Here is a 26,523-nt window from a genome sequence, read left to right as displayed (position 1 = left end):
TAAAGTTTGTAGCATGTTGGGAAGTATGCTAAACATTTTGAACAGACACACATATTCACAAATTTCCCTTTTATATATATAGAAGATTATGCCAGCAACCGTTAAAGAGAAACCGTTCCAGTTTGCAAAATGGTTGAGTTATTCAACTTATTTAAATAATGTGGCAGTGCAATTTTTTTATTCGAGTAAGTACATTCTCTCGGGGGATGCTGCCGTGGTATCATTATTAACGCGCTGGAATTGGAATCCAGAGACCACCGGTTCAATTCCACCTCCCGGCTTTGCAGTTGAGACAAATGGAGCAATGTTCTTAAATAACTGCCCTTCCCGCCTCTGTCCACCCAGCAGCATAAATGGGTTCGGCACAGTTTGTCGATTGGCAGCTTGCATGTGGTGGGGCAAGTACTATTACCTCTTCCAACACATCAGGTTGGTGTGGAAGAATGTGCCATCATAAGCTCTCGACAGGGAGATCCTTCTACCAGCGGTGGGGATGAGCAAGCAATTGCAGGGATGCATTTTCTTAATTCTTATACTTGGAAACCCGACATACTGGCATCATTCCTCACACGCGCGACACTATGGGGGTCCATGCACGTCAGGTTCACAGGTACTCGACGACGGTGCTGTCGGCGCTGATCGCCGGGATGGACGATAAGGATGACCCGGATGACCTCATCACCCTGGAGGCCATGTCCGGCCTGTCCAAGGTTCTGGCGCGCGTCGATGAGAGCAACGTGCGTGGAATCCTCATCAACATCGCTCTGCGCATCCGTCCCTTCTTCGAAAAGGTCAGGGGTTAATCGTGTTAATTAGGGCGGCTACGGATTAGGGGTTTTTGTGTTTTGTTTGTAATGAACGTTCTGGTTTTTGACATCCCCTACGGGCGTGGGGTGGGAAGCGATAGGGATATTGTGTGCGGCATTGCGCAGCGAAGGCGTGACTCGTGCACGCTTTTTGGTTACTCCTGCGGTTTTGAAAGAGCATACGAAAACAATGCAAGGGAGTAACAAGATTAAAACATTGATCAAGTTGGTTTGATTTATTGGCCAATTGATTGCTTTGTTTTCTGACAAAATGGCTGGTAGCCGGCTGTCGCTGCTTGTTTGTTCGTGCGTCTTGCCTCTTCGCGTGACCTCTCCGCTTGCCGAAATCGCTCGAATGATTAAAACAATTGGAGTGAAATCACAGCGTTAAATGTCAATAGAGCCAATTAAGTTCTCGGCGAGATTGGAATTTAAAAAAGGAAAATTAGCTCTGGCATCTGGGCATTAGGCAGCTGCTAAAGCAATGTGCGTAATTGTATTCAATGTGTGCCACGTAAAACATGCCTGCAAATGCACTCAGGGTGAGATAGGATATAATAGTGATAAGCACTCTAGGAGTTTCTGTGTGTGTGTGTCTGAAGCCATTTCAAGACTGATACAACAAGTGTTGGCTTAAATTAATAGTGGATAAAAAAAAAACATGACAGGTGCATTGATGCTCTGTGGAATGTGTTGGGTGTGTTGAGTGTTGTGTGTTTGATGTGCAGAGTGTGGGGCGCAGGGCATGTGGTGTGCTGTGTGCGATGTCATTGATGTGTTGGCTGCGAGAGTATTGTGTTTGACGTGTGACATGATACGTGGTGTGTGATGTTGGATCCACGCAGCTTCTGTGCGGTTGTGTAATTCCTGCTGTGCGGTGTGTAATACGTGGTGTGTGAGATGTGTTGTGTTTGACGTGGCACCCTCTGCGTGATTCTTGGCTTGTGGGTGCAGTTTCGTAACGCGGTGTGCAACATGTGATGTGCTACGTGTAAATGTGCCGCGTGTCAAGTCGGTTTTATTTGTTTAGCCCGGTGAGAACTCAAGAGGACCAGGATGGTGTCCACTTGCAACAGTTGCCTTGCTCGCCCAAAATGACAAAAGTAAAACGAATTAAAATTAAAGCACGGAAATGAAGCGAATCGAAACGAGATGGTGTCCCAACGCGCAGGAGAAGGAGACCGTTCGCGCCGCCGCGTTCGTGCTGTTCGGGAACCTGTCCAAGTTCGGTGATGGTGAGTCCCGCGGGCAGTTCTTGGAGCAGGTGCACACCAATTTGGTGAGCATCCTGCTGCACCTCAACGACGAGCACCCCGACGTACGCAAGGTGAGCGAGTGGCGGTCACGCGAACGTTGTCGCCCGTCCCTCTCGCTTGCTCCTCTGTCCGCTCGTGATTTTCCCTACGGTGCCCCACCATTCATATCTTCTCCCGTCTCTTTTGATTCAAATCGGAAAAGCAAAACGTGCGCTAGTCAGCGGTCAGGTTTTAACTTTGCAAAACAAAATATCTCGCAGGACCAAAAGAAGGGTAAAATCCGATGGCAATCCAAAGTGGCACGATGAACAGAGTAGTGATTGCTTTTTGAACCTTGGATTATAAAACAGTAATATATGAGAACCTTGAAATGTAAATATAGGGACTCCTCTGAAGCCATTTCACAAGCACAGTTGAAACTGTCATGTTTGCCAGTGTTGTCAAGGCAACGTCCGTCGTAAATTGTCATCTCCTGTAAATGCAGAATGGCTGGTTGCTATCGCTTTGTGCCAAAATAACAGTTGCCCAAAAACAATATGGAGAACTACCGCCCTTGTGAAAGTGGCCGAGCGAGAACCCGTTTTCCGCTTTGTTGCGGAGGATGTTCGCGGTTCAAGCTTCACGGCTGTCCTGGTTAATACCGCGGGTGTATTAACCAAAAGATACATGCAGTTTGCTTCGCAGTGGACGCTAAAGATCCCGCAAAGTTTTTAGAGAAATAGCCGGCCATGTGCGCCGGCGTCACGTTCGGAATGTGCGAAGGTTTTACTCGCTAATGACCTCCTGGACATCCGTGAAACAGCTCTACATCTCATCAGATTCCTCCAGTATAAATAAATATTCAGATTCTGATAATTGGGTAAAGCCACGAAGCAACATCGCCCCCCCCTGCAGTGAATCTTCTGCAGACTATAATCGCCTAATGAAACATGGCACACTTTCTTGATAACATCGCGCTATCAGAATGGCACTAACAGCGACTGTACTAACGATTTGATGGTTGTGTGCCCGTGGCCTTGACGCGGTCCCTGTGCCATGCAGGCGTGCAAGTTTGCCCTGCGCACGATCGGCTCCTTGCTGGGCTCCGAGGCCATTGGCACCATGTTCCAGAAGCATCTGCTGGAGGATGCCAACCTGCACTACGGGGAATTCATGAACGACCTGGCCAAGTACATTGTAAGGCAGTGCCGGGGCAGCCTGCAACTACGCTGACGGCTTCACGTGAAAATAACACGGTGCTCGTTGCGAGGATGAGGCCGGCATTTTTAATAGGAACGTCATGCACCCGTTAATCTTGCATGCAATGTTGATCTGGCTCCTGGCTCATTTGTCACTAACCCTTGGGTTGAATCGGAGCACTTTGCCCGAGATTATTCTCTGGGTTCTCAAGTGTAGTGAGTTGATGGTCCCAGTACAGTCAATAAGGGAATGACTGCAGAAAAAAATCGTGACATAAAATTTTGGTTTTCACTTAATTTGCCTAAATTCCAGCTCTGAGAATGATCAGTGTCGGGTTTACAGGTAATGCTTACACACGCGTTTTCAGCGGGGTGTGTGACCACGTTCAAGTTTTAAGTTTATTTTGTTTAACCAGGAGACGGCTCAAGTGGCCAAGATAAATCTCTTTTGTAGGCGTGACCTGGGTGACCAAATGTCACGAAAGAAAAACAAACAGAATTAATATTCTTGGTTCTTTCGGTAAAGTCACGTAGAAGGGAAATAATAAAATAATAAAAATATAAAACAATAAAAATTTTCACGACGATTCGACTGCAACACAAACAATCATCATCAGGTGTGAAATCCACAGCAAGATAATTTGAAAAAAGTGGCGGTTTTTCTTAACGTCAGCACCACAGACAGCGATTTGGCAGTTGGCCAGATGGAAGAGTCCATCTATGTTCGGAAAAGAGGAGGGGGGAGAGGAAGATAATGGAATGCGTTCTGAAAGTCACCGTAGGCGTGACCACAATCAATTAAGACCTGAAATGGTTTATCAAATCCTTCCAATGATTGCTAAGCCAGAATCCATCTTCTCGGTTGAAATTGTCTCTGTGTTTGTATACGTGGATAGCTTTAAATCAAAATTTAAACAGAATGAAGTACAGCAATGAAGCACACGGAAATCAAAGCAAAAGCAACCGTGTCACACGAGAAATTTAAAACACTGCACAAACACAAACCACCGTCAAATATTAAACTCCCTGCAGTGCAAGCCAGCTCGCGCAGGTTAAGTAATGGCGCTGCCCCATAACATGTGAATGTAAATGGTCACATGAATGGTTCTCAGAAATAGTTCTGTGAATATTTCCTTCTGCTTACTGCTCGCACAACACACACTGATTTACACTTCCTTGCAAAACCTCTGAATGGATGCTTCTCTTGGCATGGAGCCAGCGGCACAAGTGGGGATAAAGACAAAATCAAACATTTAATGCAGTGAGCACAAAGTCGATTACAACTTCATTTACGGTTGTGCCAACACCTGTAGTGGTGGCTGTTGATCCCAATCGGCAATACGTGGATATAAACTCCAAACGACTGATGACTCATTCCTGTGCTCTTCCTTCTGAATGTCCCTTGTACAAGCTCAGTGGCCTCTTGCAAACTCCCACCAAACGTGCACTTCTCCGTGACTCTTCGAGTTTGGTGTCTCATTTAATTGTCCGCATCTTTGTCGCGCGAAAGCTGCTTGTTTATAGAGTTGTTATAATTTTCCTTGATTTTTTTTGTTTGCAGATCAAGGATTTTCCCGACAAGGTGAACTTCTACTTGATGAGCTGCGTGTCGTTCTTCAAAAGCACGTGGGCGGAAATCCGGGGCAACGCTGTGATGCTTGTCGGTGAGTGGACAGCGTGTGCTGCTGGGAACGGAGTGAATGATGGGCAAGAGTGACCTTTTATACAATGAGAAATACTTTTTTACAACGAAGCCGCGATGAGTCTCAACACTCTTTTTCAATAGGATCCTGCATTTTGATGTTTCTGCAAATTCCTCATTTAAGGGTGTTTTTTACTCTGCGTGGGTGGCAACTGGACTACCCGGCGAAAACGCAAACAAACGGTTAGCTGGGCAGGTGTGTCGCACGCCTGTCATCCACCACTGTGGAGGCGAGGGTTTGTGGATTGCACAAATGTTGCAAAACTCCCTTCCCTGCGGCGTCCAGGCCGGAGCCTGGTTTGCCAGGAGATGGTGGGACGGCAAAGTGTGGACTAATATTATCTCTCCCTTCTGTATGGGAAAGTGTTACCCCCTCTCACACGTGTGGGATTCTTCTGGTGCTCCCCTTTCCTCCCGCATGTGAACACACTCATTAATTGCCTGAAAACATCTTAATATATAGAGAATTGCAGAGCTTTGGCAATTGTCCAAGTCCGTGTTTCCACACCGATTCTGAGATGCAATTTTCATGAACGACGCTATGCAAACCAAACTTTATTATTCAACGTGGGTCTCTAGACCGACCTGTGGTACTAACATCTCCTGCCCAACTCAAAGTAGGATTTGAGGTTTCCTAACTCTTGGTGATCCACCAACCCTCTCCTCCACAGGCTCTCTCATGGGCGTTCGCTCTTAGCACTCGCCCCGAATCTGCGCGTAGGTTACACGGGGTGGGATCTTTGTCTTCGTGTGTGCCTGCAGGCTTCTTCCTGGGCAACGTGGCGAATGAGACATTGCAGAGCATCTCGCTGGAGCACGTGTGCGGGGGTGAGTGCCGCCCGTGCCGATGCCACATCAAGCGCGGGCACACGGCGTTCCGTCTGCGCCCTCCGTCTCGAACGCTGCGCCGTGCGGCCGCCGTCGCGCTATAAGATTTTGTCCGCCTGAGCGCTGGCGGGCCGGGAGTTGGGAGTGTCGGTGTCTGCATGGCAACAGGGCACGGTCCAATTTTGGTGCCAGGGTGGCAAGGGTAGAGAGAGGAAGCTCAGGCAGTGTCAGGCACATGTTTCGTCACTGCTCTAGCAAATAAAAAAAAATGTGTACCGTTGATAAAGATCGGACCGAAACTAAAGCATTTAATGAATTTCTCCTGCTTTCACGTTAAAAACCTGCTGCACCCACATTAGCACCGAGCGCGTAATTTATGTTTGCAATATATAGATTCACATTGCTCGTGCTGAATGTGAACGTAAATTAATGTATCGTGTGTCTGTACATGCATAAAATAAGACCTAGGCTTTTCCCTGTGGACCAACATTCCCCTCCTAAAAGCCGGTTCCGTCGCTGCCTGGCAGTTATAATTTTATTTTATGACCGTCTAATTTGTAGCCGTAGTTCAACTCGTGCCTTTATTGACGCAGCGCTGTGTATGACCGCCTTGTGTTTTCCCAGCTGTGATTATTTTGCTCAAGGATCCATCCGCCGCGGTGAGAACGAAGGCAGCGGAAGCGCTGAGTCTCTTCCACACGATGTGAAAGCTCCCGAGCTTGAGCGCGAGAACTGCAAGTATGTCTTGCTGCGCGGTTACGAGTTCCTCCTTTGGAAAAAAGGGGGGAAAGAAAAAACCCAACGGCAAAACATTGCGGCGTTAACGTTGGCCAAAAAACCCGGTAAATTTCACAGTCGAGTTTATTATAAATATAAACAGGGTAGCGGTGTTAACGCGCACGAACGTTGTTTTATCAGGCGTGTTTGATTTTGGGGTTGCGGGCGGGGTGATTGATTAATTTGGCTCTGAAGTGACTGTTTATTGCAACGTCATTCGATTCACCGTGTAGCTCGTTTGTTGTTGTGCGCAGCTGCTCGTACGCTTACATGGCAGCTGAAAATCCCGTACGGCCTGTTCTGTTCTTTTTCCTTCTGTCCTTTCTCTCGTGGACCAAATTACGGAGGATGTGTATCAGCCCCTTTCGAATTATGCGGCAAAATTATAGTGTGAAGCTCATGCCAAGTCTGTGTTGTTCCTGGTTCTTTCCATTGGACTTCGACAATATCATGAGGGGTTGAATCGCCCTTATGCTGGGTATCAGATCACCGACATTCTGTAGCAATCATTTAAGCCTTACGCCTTTTTTTTTTGTACATCATGTTCATAATAATAACTCGTGTCGCTCGGGCAATTTTTTTTTTCTCACGTGCACATTTGAGTGGAACGAGACTGCATGGGTCAGTGCGCGAAGAAATACAAGTCTAATGCAGTGTCAGAAAGTGGCGTAACGGAATAAAATAATCTAATGCCTTGACAGACAGCCGTGAGATTTGTAAAGCTACTACCGCCGTCCTTACTGATGTTCAATGGCCTGGCAGAGAGTGTTGTGTTCCTAAGTTATTGATGCTCAGCTGAAGGAGCCAATGCGTGGGTAATATGCTTATTTAAAGCTGGTGAGCTTTTGTAGACATTCATACCTGATGTGGAAGTGATTTAAAAACTTTGTAACGTCCAATAATAAGCTCGTACGTTTGTCAGAAGGAAACTTGTGCGCTGTGACACACAATTGCACCCTTTGCTCGATGTAATTTGATGGTTGTGCTGATCTCTGAATTCCGAGTGAAGAAATCGCAAAGTCTAATATGTTACATGCGCAATAGGTCACAGATCCATAGTCCGTAATGCAAATCCAGTCGGCGCCACATGAAGGTCATATTGTGGGGTTGCGAAAGCAATGGGCGTGGAAACATCAGATGGGCCAATCTGTTTCCAATGCCGACCCCGTCTGCCGGGAGTAACACAAGAGAACGTGTGTCGAGGGCATGCGCAGTCAATCATGATGCGAGTAATCCAAACCACATGGCTTTCCCAATACAGACGCGCACGCACGCTGCAAATGAAAGTCCCGCTCAACGATCTTCGAATCAGAAGTTGCGCTTGCTTTGGAGACCTGCTGTGATCGAGAAAACTCGCCCACGATCGGGGCGCGCACCTGTTTTGCGCTGCAGCGAAGCCGCGCGGCATCGTGGTATAAGCTTGGCGCAGTTTGCGGTTTGGTGTGGGAAGAGTCTTTCAGGGTGGTGCGAGCGCAGCGCCTCGTGCTTAACAGTTTGAGGAATGCGCGCTGGTCAAGGAGCCTCGTTAGAGAGGGCATTGCATATGAGGGGTGGAGTGTTAGTACGGTGGTTGGCGCACCATGCAATGAACCTGGCAACCTGAGTTTGATTAATGTCGGTGGTGAGTGGGATCTGAACGGTTTCTGGACCTTTCCTTCACCAACCCGCTGTTTGACGATACTGTACTTCATCCCACGCTGATGAACCATGTTCAGATATCCCCCCTTTCACACACGACATGGTGCAGGCACATTTGATCCAACAGTGGATTGACAAAGGGCTTGAAACGATTATGGTTGTTATTATTATTGTAATTCCACTGAAATGGGGTGAGATGAAGGCAAGCTTGGGGGCGGGATGTTGGCAAGCTGGATGGGAACACAGTTTGCCCGACGGTCAGCGCGTGGGCGTTCCTCTTATCAGACTGCTGCTCCCCCCTTCCACCGAGGAGCCGTCTGCGATATGATGTCCCTCTCGCTTGGACGTCGGCAAAAACAAATATCCCAAAGTAAAGTGAAAAACAATTAAACTTCAGTCGGCACTCCAAACATTTGACGGCGTGCAAAACCAGCCGTTGTTTTGGCTCCCAGGCCCTCTGACCCGCACTGGCTGCTAGCCCAATTATAACAAGTTATTTTTTTTTGTCTGAATAAATTGGAGTGTTGCTAAAATTATAATAATGCCATTGGTGAAATGGTTAATGAACTGGTCTGTCAGCTTGTTAAATATGATTTCGCATGGATAGTGAAGGTTACGGATGTTATTTTTTTGTAAAAAAAAAAAGGTAGCACTAATGGGAATTTTTTCTGGTCTTTGCACGTTACGTACACCTCGCTCCTCTCTCTCCCCCGGAATTGCCGATGGCTCCACTCAATGAGACGACAATTTGTGGCAAGTCCAAGTTGGGATTCCTGCGCAGGCAGACACTGAGGACAGTTGGTTGGAAATAATTAAAATCCCCTGGGTGGGAGTACTGACTGGGAATAAAACCCACCTGTTCCACAGCCCTATTGATTTTCAGTGTTTTGTAAGATTACATATATACCCACGTACACACGTGCGTGCGTGTGTGGGTATATATGAGAGTGTAATTATACATGCTGTGCACACATATATAATTAGTCTATTTCGTGTATAGACATTAGTTTATATATGCACGTGCCTATAATTGTTGTGCGTGTGTAATAGCAACTGCCATCACTTGGTGACGAACAACAACTGCAGTCCGTCATTAAGTGGTTGGCAATGTCACCAAGGCACTTGTGCCAGGCTAGGTGCACTTTGAGGCACGCATAAATGTGCAAAGTGTGTATATATATATACATTTATACACACTTGAAATTTGTATGATGTAATTTGCATAACAGTGAAAATTCTGACGAGGCAGGAATGTCAGCGTTTGGCAAAACTAAAAATTATTTCCAAAATACAACCACTGTTGATTTCCCCAGGAAGCAGTATGCATCTTGTTGACCCGGGATTTGAACTGATAACCTTCTGATTGCGAGCCGCATACTCTAGCGATCATCACGTAACCTGATGGATAAAAATGGGCTGAAGGTTAGCATTTGTATCTTCCACAATGTTACATGTGTTCATATTTTTTTTTATGTAATCATCTCGCTTAACCCATGGCCCTATTGAGACAAGGTTCTATGAGATTCTCAAGTATGAAAAGGCTTTTGAAGCTATACATTTGTTATTTCTTCACTTTTTTTTTCTCTCATAAATTCCTTGATATGTAATATGAAAACACTGCTCATGCTGAAATGTCCATCGAGGTACAAGTGGGTGTGTGTGTGAGACATGATGAATATGTATTCTCAGCACAGCTTGTCTGGCTGTGAGTCTTAAATATGAATAGGCAAGCTTGGGCAGTAATATAATTATACAGTTGTGTGGATCCAGACTGGTGTTGGTTAGTCATTCGTTGGTCATTATAACTCTACATAATGGAATGTGCCAGATAGATATTTTTTTATTGACACACGGATGAATTGGTTGCCTTTGTGCGAGTGGGAGGTTTGTAGTTGATAAAACGGACGGGCGTAAATAATGGCTCTTGACTTTCACACAGTTTGTGAAAGGTTTTTTTTTTGTGACGGCATTGTAAATGCATCACCAAGTTACTAAATGTCCTAGCTGTTCTAATTTAATTCGTCATTTCAACAACAAAAACTTTTTTTTATCTCTCCAACTTAAGCACGTTTGAAAGATCGCGGACCCTCGCGTGAATGCCAAGGCCATGGATCCAGCAGGGGCATTTTAGGGCAATCGTTGCAGGCAACCATCATTGGCAACCGTCGCTTGCAACGCATGAACCATGAGCAGACTTCGGTAAGCTTGGTGGGCAACTGAATGAAGGGACAGAGTTCTCTCTCCTGCAACCCACAGCAGTGTGGAGCTGAAATTGATCGGCTGAGTCAACTCGGGAGGCCCGTCATGCCCATCACACCACATCTCTCCACACATCTCACCACACATCTCACCACACATCTCTCCACACATCTCACCACCCCATCATAGCACTTAACACTATCTATGCACCCCACATCACCCATTTTATCCACATCATCCATACACCACACTTTATTCACCCCATCACATCACATCATCCCCCCCCCACAATCATAACACACCACCACTCTATCTCTCTAAACCAGTGGTTCTTAACCTGGGGTGCACGCACTCCCTGGGGGTGTGAGATGCCCGTTCTTGAGGTGCGGGACATACCAGATGTTTTTAGAAGGTAAATCGAAAGACAAATTACGCACGGGCACGTAAATACAATTACTTTGTTTCATCAAACCCTTGGTATTCATAAACATTATCCATTGTTTTACGACTGAGAACCAATAGGGTGCAAGGCTGCAGTAAAGGTTAAGAACCACTGCTCTACACAATCATACCGCCATCAAACCTTTCTCTCCAACACCGTCAGACCACACGACCACCACCAACACCACCCCATCGCACCAACCGTCCACACCGTATCGTTCCACGCCCCACTCGTGAGGCCGCCGTTCTTTTCAAACGAGGCGAGAGAGAGCGCGAGATCGGTCCGCGATGCGAACCCTGCGATTCTGGTCGGAGGTTGCTGCGATCAGATTTGCTCAGATGTTGGGCGACGAGATGTCTACGAGCGGAAACGCCACGGCGACCGTCGCCCCCCAAACTCGCCCCTTGGGATCACGGCCGCGGGGAGCCCGCGGCTGTTTGCCGCTTGACGGAGGAGCGCCGTGCAAGCGCCACTGTCGCACAATCGGTTTCATGGCGCTGCGTGGCCTTTATTACCGACGCCCATGCTTGTCACAGCAACTCCTGTTTTGTCAACAGAAACGCGTTGCACTCAATCCTGGACGTTGCTGTGCTTGTTCTACACAGTGGTGGTGGACCGCTGCTTATTGAGCCACGGAGCGTGGCTCAGGGTTAAACGGCTCAAAGCGATTGACACTTTAAAGCAGCCACCACCCCTTCTACAGCTCAGGCATCCGGCAGTCCATTCATCTCTCGATGCCAACGTTTTAATTGGTGATGTGAAGCCTATTTTTTTGCATATGCATTTGGATTAGCTTTGATCCGTAACTTTAGAAAAGGATCACATTTTCTCGAACACAACCTGATCTCAATGACTGATGTATGAATTTGCTGCCCCAGTGTTCTGCTATTCCTCGTCTATCGTGACCGGGGTGGTGGGGGCTGGGGTGGGGGCGGGGTTGGGGGGGAGTGGTTGTGGGGGCTGGTCTCTTGTTTGTGTGCGTGTGTGGTCTGGTTAAAATGGTAACCGTTAGAAATCTTAAACAAAAAAAGCTGTAAATCGTCAAATATACTGTACGTTATATGCCTGGGTTTCGTGATGTCATGCTGTTTACGCCATCGGTTAAACGTTCGGAATTAGGGTCGACGGTCTTGAAGGTTGCTGGGTGGCTGATTTTGATGCACGTTTGCGTTTGAGAGCAATGGTCTTTGCAATACACTTTAAATAATGTACATTACATTCTACGACTGTACTGAGTTATAAGCATCGTGTAGCGAATGCGTACTTGACGCCAAAAATAAACAATCATTTTACGATGTAAAAATAAAGTTATATTGGAACATTACCATGATGACTGGTGTCAATCATTTTGAAGATATTTGCGGATGTTCACTGCTTGCTCAGCTTTGCTGCTGCCGAGGTTTTCGTCGTTGCGCTGTACGCTTTCCCATGTGTTTTCGAGTTGTACCACCGACACCATACGGGGGCAAAGTGCGGCTCAACCCAACAACAGCGACGGCAAAAAAAACACAGCGGAGAGTCATTTTAAGCATCGTGACCAGAATTTGGCTTTTTGTATCAATTCCCACTTCCTGGTAAAGGAGGGGACCGCCTTGGGCAACGTGCATGCTTGTGTGAGCGTGATGGCGATGCATCGGTCGTTTTGTATCTTCCCAATTGACCGGTGGGCCACAGTCAACAATGTGTGTAAATCGTCGCAGATGCTCCGAGTGAATGTTTTTTTCTCTGGTGACAAGCGGCAAGGCAGAGCGGAGAGCACAGATGAAAGTGGTAGCGAAGTCCAGCGGAGGGCAGTGTTGTGTCGCGGCACGCCGTGAATGTACAAACCATGCTCGTGGATAAGAGACGAGGTCAAGAAAAACACATCTCTCTCTGCTTTTTTTGCAGAACGGAGGACGGAGTCTTAATTTAATAACAATTTGCCTGTTTGACACCGTAGGCTTTCGCGACCAATGTTGTTCATGTTAAAGGTGTTTTTTGGGTTGGATCGTGTAAGTATAAATGTGTCGTTAAACCCGCCACCACCCGACACAGCCAATTGGTAAGGTTTGTCACTTAAACAAAACATGCTAATGAGTTACTACTTAAGCCTACCGGTGTGTTCACAATTCACAATTCTGGCAAAATCGCCCGGCGATGCTGTATGTAAATGATTACCTGCGAAAACGTAACGGTACTGAAATTGTAAATGTTGTGGATTTACTCTCCATCACACCGGTGGGCTGAAGTAGTTACTAATTAGCACGTTTTTTTGTTTACGTAACAAGCCTTACTAATTGGCCGTGTCGGGTGGTTAGCTGCTTAACGACACATTTATACTTGCACGATCTAATAAAAACATCTTTATTATAAACAATGTGCTTGTATTTCATTGTAGAAATGGCAGGGTAGTTCAGCTGCGAGTCCTGGTGTGCGGCAGAAATGTACCAAGGAGCTGCAGCTACTGTGCGTGTCGTCAGTGTCTTGATACCCCCCGTGATTTATAAACATGGCTAAGAAACGCTCAACATTCCCGACAAAATCGTGGCATAATTGACTGCATTTTTGTCCATTTAACACCGTGACATCAACGCTGATAATGCTGAATGCGCTGAGTGCACAAACAGTAGGCACAGTATGTAGTCGGTATTCAATAGCTGCGTAGATTTAACATGATAAAAGTAAGTTGTTTCTTAGCTTGGTATGAGTTTGGTTTGGTTTGTTTTGGCACAGATACAACCCATTGGACAATAAATGTTCATTTTTGATTGGGATCCGATTTACAAAAAAAGCGTGAACAAAACAACCAAAAACAATTGTACACAGTGGTCAAGTTTCGAATGGCAAGGTTGTGCATCAACACAGTACTACCGGCACAAAAATCACAAGGCTCGGATAATGCATCACACGCATCGTCACATGATATCACAGGATAACGCATCACATCACGCGATATTGGGTGCAAAACAGCAGTGAAGTGGGAAAGATCGTACCAACAAAATGTCGATTACTTGTGAAATTAGAATAATGTTGCAGCTTTACACAATGTCGAGTTTGGTTGTTGAGTTCCTGAATGTGGTGGTGGTGTCTTACTTATTGATGGACTTTTTGTAAAAAAAAAATTTGTAAAATTTATCTTGGTGCACTTTAACAATGACTCCATCGATCTTAGCTGGTCACCTAGTTGCTGGTCATTGCTGCCTCCGTTATGCTTTCAGTGGTCGTGCCCTGCCACTCGTGTTACTGCTACTCCGTTCTAGCCTCCCCCACTCGATTGCCAGCGACACCACGGCCAACCTCTCTGGAAAAGCTATCTGATATTTTCTGCTTCCCAGAATAACGGATATCAAAATCCGCCCGATTCGTCAACACTGCGTTGCTTTCACTGGGCTTAATGCAACGCATGCTTCGGCCTGTTAATGGGCACTCGAACAACTCGAAAAAAAGACGAACAAAAGTAAAAGTCCCATCCCCCCCCCCAAGTTTGTAACCGAGGGCAGCTGCACTGAAACCCAATAGGGAAGGCGTCAACGTCAGCGATACCGGAGCGGCGGCACACAACGTCCGAGCGGGGACATCGTCGTACCACAGCTGCCACGGACACCACAGCGGCCGCAACGTCGCCGCCCGAAGCTACTGCTCGCCCGAACCCCGCCAGCCCGGCCGCCCGTCCGTCCGGCCGAACGATAATGGAGGCCCGTCTCGCCGTCTGCGCGGTCCTGCTGCTCGCGGTTGGCTACGTGAAAGCCTTCGGCTATGTGTCCGGCCCTGGTGAGTGAAGCGTTGGCTTGCTTGTTCTGTTGGTGGTTGTGGTGGACTTAAAACTGCAACGTCGGTTGAATGAGGTGTCGTCCAAAAGTGTTGCAGATCAGATTTTGGTTAAGCACCGGCGGGTATCGAAATTAAATGTGGTTTCCAGTGGCAGAGGGGAAATATAACAGCCCAGATGGGTAAAAAGGTAAAAGTGCAGCCCTGCACTTTTACCTTTTATAGACATTGATTCTGGGTCACGGCTAACTACAGTGGCAAGCTGAACCAGAATTGACCCTGAACACCCCCTGTCCACTAAACCACTCCGACCAGCATGGTGAAGTATGCTTAAGCAAGCCACATGTCTCATACGGCACGTGGAGGTCTTTAATCAGCAGGGAATGGACAGAGGGCTGTACATTATAATTCATTACAATTCACTCGTTTAAATTTACATCCCTTTATTAAATCAAGAGTATTGAGTCAGCAACCTCTTATCACGCTACTATCCAAAACAACCGCCATGTCTCTCGCCATCTCTGCACATCGCCACGGCGGGGTGGCGCAGTGGTGACACGTGTGCCTCAAAGCAGCAAAATCCTGGGTTTGTTCTACATTTGAAGCTTTCGTGACTGCAAGGATTCATATTCTTAGGTTTTTTCGGTAAAGTCACGTAGGTAAAAAAATAAAAATTAATAAAAGTAAAATAAAAATAAAATAAAAATCATGACGTTTCGGAGGCAACACAAGCTTCCGTCTTCAGGTGGAACCGTCACAGCACTTGATACAGCTACCTGAAGACGGAAGCTTTTGTTGCCTCCGAAACGTCGTGATTTTTATTTTATTTTTGTTTTATTAATTAAAAATTTTTTACCTACATGACTTTACCGAAAAAACCTAAGAATATGAATCCTGGGTTTGACTCCTGACTCGCCGCCTTTCATCGTGAAGTTTGTATGTTCGCCTGTGCTGCGTGGGTTCCCTCTGGGTTCTCTGGTTTCCTCCCACAGAAACGCCCCCCCCGCCCCCGCCTGTAACATTCAATGTCATTTGTATTGGCCAAATATCCCAAATGCTTAACAGTTACCTGCAAATGACGCATATGGAATTAAACATAGCGACATCGCCTCCGAAAATTTGGCAGAGTCTCCAGAAATAGAATCGCGAGACTCGGTGTCTTTCCTGGTTTAAGATTTTTTTTTTTTAAATAACCGACCGGCCACCCTTACCGAGACCATCTCACGATGATTAGAAAAAAATAGTTGCCAGGCTTCAGAATAACCCTCGCGTTGCACGACTGCTGACACGGCTTCCACAAGTAATTCGAACAAAATATCGTCATGCTGGGTGCGCTCCGTTTGGTTTGGCAAGAAGTTGGAAATGCATAATTTGTTGATGGTGTCTGAGATCACGAATCCCAACCGGGGTGAAAATTGAAACGCAGTTAAAATTCATAACAAAAAAAATTACCTCTACCAGTGTCTTAATTATTCGGTTGAAATACTAACTAAACAATTCTGTTATCAATTATCCAGTAATAGCCTGCCCGGTAATTGGTAAAACTACTTAAGTTGGACCAGGCTATGGGTTATAACTTCCTCATTGTAGCTAATAGCCGGAACAGTGGTGTGCGGTTGAATGGTACACATTATACCATTACTCTCAAACATTAAGGTTAATAAGAGGTTTTGCCTGCCGCTACTTATAGAATTAAGGTTGAGGCTTCGTGTTGAGTAAAAAAAAAAATCCCATTAAGGTTAAGGTTAGGTGTGTTATTTTAAAACTGTAATTACATATGTTGTAACCGCCGTACGTCACGCTCTTTCCTCGCACATTTTCATCGCGATCGCTTTTCCGTTCGTTTTCCCAAGTTGTTTAAACCTGCGGTAAAGGATCGTCAACTGGGATTAATTTTCTTTTCTTTTTTATTCCGTCCCGAAATTTTCAGTGCATCCTGGACAGCACACGACGAAAGACCGTTGCTTTATTTAAGCCGGGTCTGCCCCGAGCCTGGAATTCCAACACGCTGGGCCAACGTGCCAATCAAACTTTATTTGGAGCTTTCGTGACTGCAGGAATTACTCTTTGGTTCTTTCGGTGAAGTCACGTATAAAGAGAAAATAATACATTAAATACTAGCATACAACGTTTCGATTGCAACACATGCAATCATCATCAGGTATAAATGAGATAGAAACACAAATCTAGCATACTTAGAAATGTAATGTAATACAACAGAGAGTCGGATAACATAACAGTCAAATACCCTACCTGGTTGATTACGTTCTCAGGAAGAACATAATCAACCAGGTAGGGTATTTGACTTATGTTATCCAACGTGCCAATGTTGGCCAAAGCAGCATTGCCACGTTTACTTGGGATCCAGCATTGCCTCTCGCTATCGCCGGGGCTACTTAGTCACGGGAAATATTCCGTGAGGGTGATGCTAGTCCTGTTGACTGCGATTTGAGCTGTTGCTCTGGAGACCGGGAGATCGTTGATCAATGTCAGGTCCGCCGGCTTGATGGCATTAGTGGTGATTTTTCATTTCAACAGAGTAGTGGGCCACGCGAAAGTTGCCGTCTTCCACTCCAAACGATGATAAAGATTTTGTTGGAGGGGCAAGGGAAATCTTTTTAAGAGAGACGGTAACTCACTCTCACCGCCTCCTCGTCCCCGATAACACGATGAATTGTCAGAGTTCAGCGCCACGGTGTGAGTCGTTTAACATAGCGGCTAATGGAGAGTGCCTTGAGTGGCTGGCAGAGGTGACATGACTGACCCCGTTAGATGCGTGATATACGAATAAAAAAAACACTTAAATTCATATTCGCGTCTTCATTAATGGTGTTTTAAAAAAAGCAACAGGCTACAACTGTACTTTTAATGTTGTAAGCCATTCCATGGTACATGGGTAGCTGAGTGGAGTCTGCTAGTCTCTTCAGAATGCACCCGTTGTTATTGGGCAGCCATCAGTGATATGCCTCAATGCCTGATACACATACGATTCGAGGCAATGTAACTACCATCACCACCACCACCACAATATTATAACAATTCACGGCACGAGATTAAAAACCCGTGAATCGATGCGCTGCTAGACCGGGAGGGTTTTTTCTTTTTAACGCTCTTTAGCTGTGATCGGCGCATAAAATCTCCCCCTCCCCCCTACCCCAAAAAGAAAAAATCCACGCTGTCGGGGTGCGATATTGCGCAGAGCCCCCCACACAGAGCCCCCACGTGCGGGCGGTGTGGTGGCTCTAATGAGGCGTGCACGTGGCTCTAATTGATGGAAGGCACCGGGCACACAGCGAATTCCAAATGAGTCTGTGGGGCCGGGTGGTGGGGGAAGTGGGGATGGGGGGGGGCAGCTGTTGGGGACGGTCATAATTTTACTGGCGGAGTGAGTGATTCCGAGAGACGGGGGCGTGGGGGAGCGTGAGGGCATCTCCCTCTTGGGTAGTAAACACTACAGACAATGTCTCCGCCGTTGATGCAGAGTGGATGCATGTGGGGGTGGAGGGGGGAGTATGTGGAAGACAGGTCGTATTATTTTCCAGCAGGAGGCTGTGGCACCCCGCTGGTGCCACTCCGCTAGTGCGGCGGCCGACGCGGGTCTCTGCGTGAGCGTCTGTGACAGATGGCTACAAGAGTTGCCCCAAGAAGCTCCTCGAGAAGCCATTCCAGAGGGGCTGCGTCAACGACCAGGACTGCCCTTCTTCACTGCACAAGTGCTGCGTCTTCGACTGCGGGCCCGTGTGTGTCACACCCGTCGTAGGTACGAGCTTCGGTTGGGCTACGTACGGTGCGAGAGAAGTAAAAGAAAAGACAGACACCTCGGAGAGCTATCAAGCACAACCACGGAAGCCTACGCAGCAGCAGCAGCAACAGTATTACTCACCCACTTGATTGCTACAATATGGAGTCTAATCAACCTTTTATTTCCACCTTATAGCCGCCGTAAGGGTCATTCTGCTTGAGTCAGCTGCTTTGTCATGGCGCTCCCCTGTGATCTCGGTGACCCAGCTCACTGAGCCACTGAGAGGCGAAGGTTGACGGCATGCTGTCACGGCCATGTGGAAAAGCCCTTATAATAATTATCTTTAAGCCAGGAAAGCCTGAGTCTTAAGATTTTTTTTCACAGTGGCCCTGTAACATTGGAATTCTTGGCCCAATTCCAGTAATAGGTGTATGGCATGTTTTAAGAAACTGTAGGACCGAGAGAAAACCCACTGTGCATACGAGGAGGTGGTAACACTCAAATGTCTGCGTACATAGATTCAAGAATCTCTTTGACCATGCAGTTGTTTCCTGGCCACCTCGCAACCCGAGCCCACAGCACTTCGTATTCCCAGGCAGTCTCCAATCAAAGTACTCAACAGGCTCAATCAAACCTGCTTAGCTTTCCGGCATCCGAAGTTCGGGCACGTTGATTTGGTCGTGGCGGCTGGGTTTGCGTCATCCTCTTCGTGGGTAACAGGGTGATGTCTGAAAGGCGCTAATTGGCCTCTATCACACCGAACCTTTGACCTGCCTGCACACACGCACAAAAAACATGGTGATAAGGTGGATAATATCGTGCACGTTTTAAGTGCGTTATTTTCACCCGCGTGCAACAAAACAAAACCTATTAACAGCAATCTTTATGTAGCGTGCCTTGTTAGGGCCAGCAGCTTGTTTATGATGAGACCGTCTAAAGGAACAAAATTGATTGGTATGACCTGGAACGTAACATCGAACGGGGGAAAGAGAAAAAAAACATCGCCATCGACATCCCTTTTTAATGGGTACACATTCTCACCTAATTACGATTGTCATTGACCATCACGGGAGCCGAACGATGCTGCAGGCAAATACACGGTAGGCAGTGTCATCGTTATTACGACAGGCGTGCGTGAGCCAAGGAGATCACTGTGGAGTTCAAATGTGGCTGAGAAGGGGTTTTAAAAAAAAAACATTAACGCCTTTGGCTTGTTGCACCCTCTCGGCCCCCCCCTCCCCTCGTCCAAAACATTGACCTCCCCTTGGACGAATCAAACGAAGCTCCCTCACTCCAGCGTAGGTTTTTTCCCAGTTGTGCTGAATCCAGGAATTGAAATCGGGAGAGCTGTTTGAGCTCCTGACGGTTGTTTTCTCGCGCGTGGACACGACACGGCGGACTTTATGGAGAGCAGCACGTGGCGCGACTCTCAAACACGAGCACAGAGCGAGCGACTGAACTGTAGGATATCTTTTCATTTGGGTAAAACCCACTGAGCTGCATTAGCTCTTTATTGAAGGTGACCTAGCCACGCATGACGGTGGGAATTCATAGTAGCCAAGTAATCTAAACACGCATGTCTCTTAATGTGGAGGGTCAAAACCGAAGGACCTGGAGCAAAATCCACATAACCACGGAGAGAGAAAGACACGCAAACTCCAAATATATACAGGCGTTGGGGCGTCCGGGGCTCGAACCAGTCACCTCCTACCTACCCGGCGAGGGAGCTAACATCTCGCCACTGCGCCGCCTCGAGGAGAGCCCCCTTGCTGTTCGTGGGAGAGGCTTCACAGCCGCATGTTGTGTGTCCTGTGTCGTCCCCGCAGTGAAGTTTGGCGTGTGCCCGGTGCGCCACGGAATGGGTATGTGCGCCGAGTACTGCACGGATGATGTGGAGTGCCCCGGCGAAGAGAAGTGCTGCAGCAATGGCTGTGGTCACGAGTGCATGAAGGCCCACTTGGGTAAGTAAGGCTGCCCCTAACGTCCACTGGCCGGTGAGCCGGTCTCAACGGTGGCTGCGGGGAAAACAAGTGCAGGCTTGGGAACGCCACATTTCATCACCCCCCCCCCCACCATCAATGGGAATGCGACCTCCTCCTGGGTGTCACTACTGACGGTGAGACCAAGCCACCCTGAATTCACCTGATGTCGTCGTATATCACAAGGGGAACGGGGTTGAGCCGAGTTGAAACTTGGATGGGTGACCAGCAGTGCTTGCTGGGTATTGTCGGTTGTGAAACTGTCACGTCACCAGGATATCCATTGAACAGCCTTATCCAGCCCATTGGCTCAAAATAACTGAATTTGTGGCCATCTCAACGAGTTGAGAAAATGTGGCTATCCCAACAGGCAGCAGTGCCTTTTGGGATGGCAACATTTCCCCAACTCTCTGAGTCCGTGGTTCTAAACGGCAAGTGGTCAGACGTTCTTGATATGCGGAGATATTTTGCACATGCAATGCTCCCCATGTTCGTGTGTTGTTAAATCTTTTCTGTTTTTTTTCTTCCATTCGGCACTTATTATTCAGTTTTGATGGGTTTCCTCCACTTTTACAGATTCGAATCTCTGCGTGTTGTTAAATCCTAGTGGCAGTGATGTAGCGTGGTTGGCGTTGGCCATTGCTACCAGCAATGACAACGGGACCTCTGTACAAATACCCTCATCTGGGCCCCTCTGGCCCGTGACCGTGCACGGGGCGCGGGTTGCAATTCGTCCGCGAGACAGGGCATCTTGACAGCCAAGTTGGGATAACATTGGGTAACAAAAAAAAAAGCTTAAGGTGCAGCCCTGCAATTGCTCGCTGGTGCCACTGCTGGCGAAAGGGGCCTCCAACAGAGGGAGTCACCAGAGCCCACCCCTCGAGGTGGTTGGTCTCTAGAGCTTGGGTAAAAAAAAAAGTAGCGGCTGGCCTCGGACACGACCAGTTTGGGAGGTGGGGCGGAAGTGAGCTCGATACCGAACCCTGCCGCTTCTGCGAAATCCACGCACGGGGTGCTGCTCCCCCCCCCGGTCGTTATCTTTAGCTGATTTACAGCAGCGGCACGTCACGTGCCGGGCAACAACAGGTGCTATTTCTAAACGCGGTGCCAGCGCTCCGCTCGCTGGCCTACACCCGTCCGGCCGCTCCTGCACGTTGCGCCGACAATAGCCGCCTTTGTGATCGGCGAAGCTGCCGCTTTGCGTTGGTTTTGGTTGACGTGAGCAGGGAAGGATGTTGAAGCGGCTAATGGAGAAAAAAATATATAAAAAGAACCCTTTCCCCCCAACCAGTTTGCTGATTATGCCCCACGATGGGCTAGAGAATTCGTGGCCGTGCCACGCGCCAAATTGCATCTGGCAGCCCGTTGGCCCCAGCGCTTGAATAACTCAGTGTGGCGTCCGCACCAGAAGCTCGGCCGCTAATTAATGTTCTGAGACTGCTCATTGGAGGAATGCCACCTCCGGGTCTTTTAGTGCAGTAATTTTTCCATGCACAGGCCGTGCCACTGGAATGAAATGTCTTATTTCTGGTTTGCGCTGTCAGCATTGCTTAAACACAAATATTGTTGACAATTATAACACAACCTTCCCGGAGGGGAATCTCAGTTGCAACTCACACGTCCTTCATTTGTTCGGAGGAATTTGTTTTAATTTTCTGCGGTGGAACGATCCACACCTTGCTGTAACTTTACAGAGAATTTTCACAATCCAGTAGCAATATTAAAATTGCACAATTGATTATTTTTTATTAGTACTTGAGAATGGTAGCCCGCTGTAGTGGCTGCATGGGTAACATAAACCCACTACCTGCAACATGTAGAAATGGAAAAACACCAATTCTTAATCTTGTGATTCAGTCATGTATCATGAGCTTAATACTGTAATAGATGAGTCGGTGCATCATTTAACTGCTACTGTTAATACTCTACCAGAACAAAATTTGAGTGGAGTGGAGGCTAAATTTCGATTTAAAGCTTTCGTGACTGCAGAGATTCATCTTCTTGGTTCTTTCGGTAAAGTCACGTAGAAGCGCAGAAGTGACTTTCGGTAAAGTCACTTCTACGTGACTTTACCGAAAGAACCAAGAAGATGGAGTGGAGGCGTACATATTTAGACCGCTGCTCTGTGAAACGATGGAGTTGAGTTCAGTTCCCGGTCGTGGCGAGTGGTATCTGAACTGGTCCTGGGACCACTTCACCAAACCCCTATTGATTGGCGTGGTGAAGTATGGTCAAACTGCCCCCATGATTTCATCACTCCATGTCTGCGGTGGACATCCTCTTCGGCGTTTCCCACTCTTTTGGCTGCCACTGTTCAAATTGCCTCCCCGGCACGTGGAGCACAACGTTGGACATCGCGTGGAGCAAACCCGCGTTACACCCCAAAAACACGTGGGACAGCTATCACTATTATTATTATGGATGCAATTCTAAATAAAGTGGATAATTGTTACGTGGCGGGTGTGGTAACAGTGTGCGGTGGCGACCCAGTGGCGAGATGTTAACTACCTCGCCTGGTATGCAGGAGGTCGTGGGTTCGATCCCGACCACCGACGCTTGCATATTCGCAAGTTTGCGTGTTCACCTCTCCCCGTGGTCGTGTGGATTTTTCTTCGGGCCCTCCGGTTTTCCCCTCCACATTTGGAATTGGCGCGCGCTCAGAATATTTGGCTGCTCTAAATGCCCACGTGCTAAGCCACTTCGTTGAGCTATCATCTGTGGACAGGTCGCTTCTGAAAAAGATCTGTATAGCTCAGTGGGGCCTTGCACCTGGTAAAATAAAACATTGTTCTTTATTATCATTTGTCTTCTTCCTCTTCAGTGAAGCCCGGAAAGTGCTCCCAGCCCAAGACGACGGGGATGTGCGCCGAGTACTGTGAGCACGACGGAGACTGCAGCGACGATCAGAAGTGCTGCCAGACCACTTGCGGCCACGCTTGCAGTGACCCCTGCGAGTAGCCCCCCCCCTCCCTCCCCCACTCCCACCCCCACCGGCGGAGGGGATTGGAACCCCCCTTGCGGTCGGGCGCATGGAATTCCCCGAGTGGAGTTTTTCCTCCTCGGTGCGCGCGCACTCACGGCCGTATTTAGGATGTCTGTTCCCCCTGGGGGACGCCAGAGCAGAATGCGAAGAGTCCCTCTCTCTATTGTTATCTAGTTCATTGCGAGCACCGTCGTTATCATCGGCAGTCATCGATCCACTGCTGGACGACGGCTTCGCCAAAGTCGTCACGGTTACGCACGGTGCGAAAGAAGTGCGATGTACACACGTCCCTCGTGGTCCCTCGATGCAAACAATCCGCCTCGCGTCCGCGCCCGCGAGCTTTAAATCGCTCCAACTACACAAGTGGACGTTCTCTCGGATTCGTTCCATGACCGAGACGCAAACTCAATGAATGTTGTTGACCTTCGGTCATCATCCCTTTGAACGACGTGTCCTTCCGGAGCCCACTTAGTTTGCTTATCGCTTAGAATGATGTGTTCAACCTTGCGCGTGTGTTCTCGCGTCCGAGTGTTCATTTTTTTTTGTTGTCAGCACGATAGGAGAGGCTTAATCTATGTCAGTTGGGGGAAGACTTGGAGGATGAAATGCAAAAGAACTTAATAAACAGCAATAAAAAAAATTTGATCTTTTATATTGTTCATCAAGATGGCATCACGCCCAGAACTGTTGATGTCACCGCATCTCGCCAGCGCGTTCCGCCAAAGCTCGCAGCTGCCACACAGCCGACACGCGATCTCCAAGATTTGCCGTAACAGAATCCCACCGTCTGTTCGTAGGTCTTCCCCTTAGTCGCTGGACTCGTGGAGTCCATGTATTGGTCACGCTGCAACAATAATCATTATTTGGTTCTTTCAGTTAAGTCACGTCTAAAGATAAAATAATACATTAAATTAAATGTATTATTTTATCTTTAGACGTGACTTAACCGAAAGAACCAAATAATAATTCCTGCAGTCACGAAAGTTCTAAAATTAACAATAATCATCATGCTCAAACAATAATCATCATAAACAGTCCCTACTTTTTTGGTTAGAAAAAAAAAATAAAGTTTTTTTCCCCGTCAGACCCTCTGGAGATGTCGGCCGCCGGACAAATGCCCCGTGTGCCTTCTCTGCACCTAAACCCGGCCCTGCGTGCACCTGCGTTGCATCGTGTGTCACTGTGTTAGATCGTGTGCACCCGTGTTAGATGGTGGACTAAGACAGCCTGCCGCTGGAGATGTTATCAGTCGGGCCATGTGCAATGACTGTTGCTGCATTTGCGGCGTGTGCTGTCTGCAGACTGCGGCTTCAAGGGGGTTACAAGCCTACTGCGAATGTGTGGGTGCATGTGTCTGCGCGTGCGCGTGTCTGTGCATGCAAGCGCGTGCATGTGCATGCAAGCGCGTGCATGTGCGTGGAGCGGTAGCGTGGTGGTTCGCGCACTTCACCATGAATCTGGTGACCTGTGTTCAATTCCCACTCACGACCAATAACAGTGGTGAATATTTGAACTGGTCCTGGGCCTCTCCTAGGTTGACTCAGCATCAAATGAGTACCTGGTACGATGTGTAAACATCACCACCAGGAAGACAAAGGTGGCAAGGCGTGGTGCTGGCCACCCACCCCCTCGTGTGCCATGCTGGCCTTCATCGGTGCTCGCTAACTGCACTTGCCCCAACAGTTTCTACGGGGGATCTTTGTCTTTTGTATGTGGACAGCGGTAACATCGTGGTCATCCCACCACACTACAAAACCGGCAACTGGAGTTTGATTCCAGGCCATGGCAAACAGCGGTGAATATGTTAACCAGTCCTGGGCCTCCCCTAAGTTGATTGAGCCTTCATTATCTGGGGAGACAAAGGTGGCCGGGTGTGGCGTTGATCGTGCCGCTACATCATGTGCTGTGCCGGCCTTCATAGGTACTCAACAGACAGCATTGGCTACAGCAGCCTGAAAAGAGCTTTAAGTGGATCTTTCTCTGTGTGTGACGCGTGCCTGGGGTGCTATACTGTTATGCCCTGAATAGTTTAATTTTCAGTTGCAGTGATTTTTTTCCCTTTTAAAAATTGTCACGTCAATCTAGATGTGGGCTGTTTTGCCCCAAAATGCCAGAGTGACATCAGAACAAAAAAAACGGAGCCAAAAGAGTGTGTCTGTAAGCGTGTCTGTCTGTGTGTCTGTCTGTCTGAGTGTCTGTAAGAGTGTATGTCTGTCTGAGAGTGTCTGTCTGTCTGTAAGTGTCTGTTTTTAAGTGTGTCTGTAAGATTGTCTATCAGAGTGTCTGTCTGTGAGTGTCTGTCTGCCTCACCTTGGTTCAACTTGGGCCAGCAGACAGGCAGGCAGAGCCATGTGGGCAAGGATCAGCATTCGTGTTCTTTACACTGTGGCTTATAAATAGCGGTGTTTGTAGAACTCTGAAATCTGATGCAATGGCAATTTAGTCTCTAAATAAACACACGTAACCCTGCCAAGTGCTACTTATCTAGAAGTGTTTTTTTATGTCTTTGTCGTCAAGTAACATTTCTTTTTGCGGGTGACATGGCTGAGCCGATAGCGCGTCCGCAACGTCGTTGGCAGAGGTTTCAAGGTTCGAACCCAACAGCCGCCCCTGGTTAACACTGCAGGTGCTTTGAGCACGAGTATTCGTCGTCTGCTTCAAAGTGGATGTTAAAGGTCCCGGTGACGTTCCTCGGAAGAGGTGGCGCGCTAAAATGTTGTCGGCGTCACGGTCAAAAGTTGAAAAGTTCCTCGCAAATTCCTGTCTTGGATAAAGCCTCACAGCTACATTGCCCCCCTCTCCCCCCTTCTAATCTGTGAAACATAGCGCCTTCGCGATAGCCTAGCACAGAGGTCGGCAACCAAAATAACAAGAAGAGCCATTTCTTTACAATTCGGTACAAAATTCAGTATTTCAAGAGCCGCAATGCATCTGAGTACATACTGTACATACGTACATATTGTCAAGAAGCAGCCCGTAAAGAGCCGCATGCGGCTCCGGAGCCGTAGGTTGCCAACCCCTGGCCTAGCACAAGCAGAATGACAAATTCCACATTTACCAAATTGTCATTAGTAAGTGCATAAGTTGTGGCCAACTGGTATCTATGAAAGGTCATTCAAAGGTCGGGGCTTGGGGAATGTGGAGCGGTGGTGTAGTGGTTAGCTGCGCTAGGAAACAACCACATGAGTGGTGAATTATCTGAACTGGTCCTGTGACTCCTCTAGGTTAACTTAACATTACATCATG

At 47.7% G+C, this 26,523-nt stretch overlaps 2 protein-coding genes across 4 annotated transcripts in view; both read left to right on the top strand.

Moving 5' to 3' along the window:
• MROH1 (maestro heat like repeat family member 1) overlaps positions 1 to 12,150 on the top strand; it is a 66,476-nt gene extending 54,326 nt beyond the window's left edge. For 2 of the 3 annotated variants that reach the window (XM_078613741.1, XM_078613740.1), the window contains 6 exons: positions 603 to 791; positions 1,978 to 2,133; positions 3,104 to 3,238; positions 4,802 to 4,904; positions 5,705 to 5,770; positions 6,395 to 12,150. In XM_078613741.1, coding sequence (XP_078469867.1) covers positions 603 to 791; positions 1,978 to 2,133; positions 3,104 to 3,238; positions 4,802 to 4,904; positions 5,705 to 5,770; positions 6,395 to 6,477 — 732 coding nt within the window. In that variant the 3' untranslated portion in view covers positions 6,478 to 12,150. Of the gene's footprint in view, positions 1 to 602; positions 792 to 1,977; positions 2,134 to 3,103; positions 3,298 to 4,801; positions 4,905 to 5,704; positions 5,771 to 6,394 lie in introns of those variants that run through there. The other variant, XM_078613742.1, reaches the window with a different exon arrangement.
• Positions 12,151 to 14,321: 2,171 nt separating this feature from the next.
• On the top strand, positions 14,322 to 25,746 carry LOC144732295 (uncharacterized). Its single transcript, XM_078613744.1, has 4 exons — positions 14,322 to 14,576; positions 18,196 to 18,333; positions 20,142 to 20,276; positions 23,116 to 25,746. The coding sequence occupies exons 1-4, from the start codon at positions 14,495 to 14,497 to the stop codon at positions 23,250 to 23,252; spliced, it is 492 nt and encodes a 163-aa protein (XP_078469870.1). The 5' UTR covers positions 14,322 to 14,494; the 3' UTR covers positions 23,253 to 25,746.
• The last annotated feature ends 777 nt before the right edge of the window (positions 25,747 to 26,523 follow it).

Source organism: Lampetra planeri, chromosome 42 (genome assembly GCF_965212315.1).
Source record: "Lampetra planeri chromosome 42, kcLamPlan1.2.h2, whole genome shotgun sequence".
Taxonomy (NCBI): Eukaryota; Metazoa; Chordata; class Hyperoartia; order Petromyzontiformes; family Petromyzontidae; genus Lampetra; species Lampetra planeri.
This window is presented reverse-complemented; position numbering and strand designations above follow the sequence as displayed.

What these genes read in the sequence shown, in the direction of transcription:
- LOC144732295 (XM_078613744.1), top strand. Translation starts at nt 14,495, where the DNA reads ATGGAGGCCCGTCTCGCCGTCTGCGCGGTCCTGCTGCTCGCGGTTGGC. An exon ending in CGGCTATGTGTCCGGCCCTG is followed by an intron (nt 14,577 to 18,195) that starts GTGAGTGAAGCG and finishes CGTCTGTGACAG; the next exon opens with ATGGCTACAAGAGTTGCCCC. An exon ending in GTGCATGAAGGCCCACTTGG is followed by an intron (nt 20,277 to 23,115) that starts GTAAGTAAGGCT and finishes CTTCCTCTTCAG; the next exon opens with TGAAGCCCGGAAAGTGCTCC.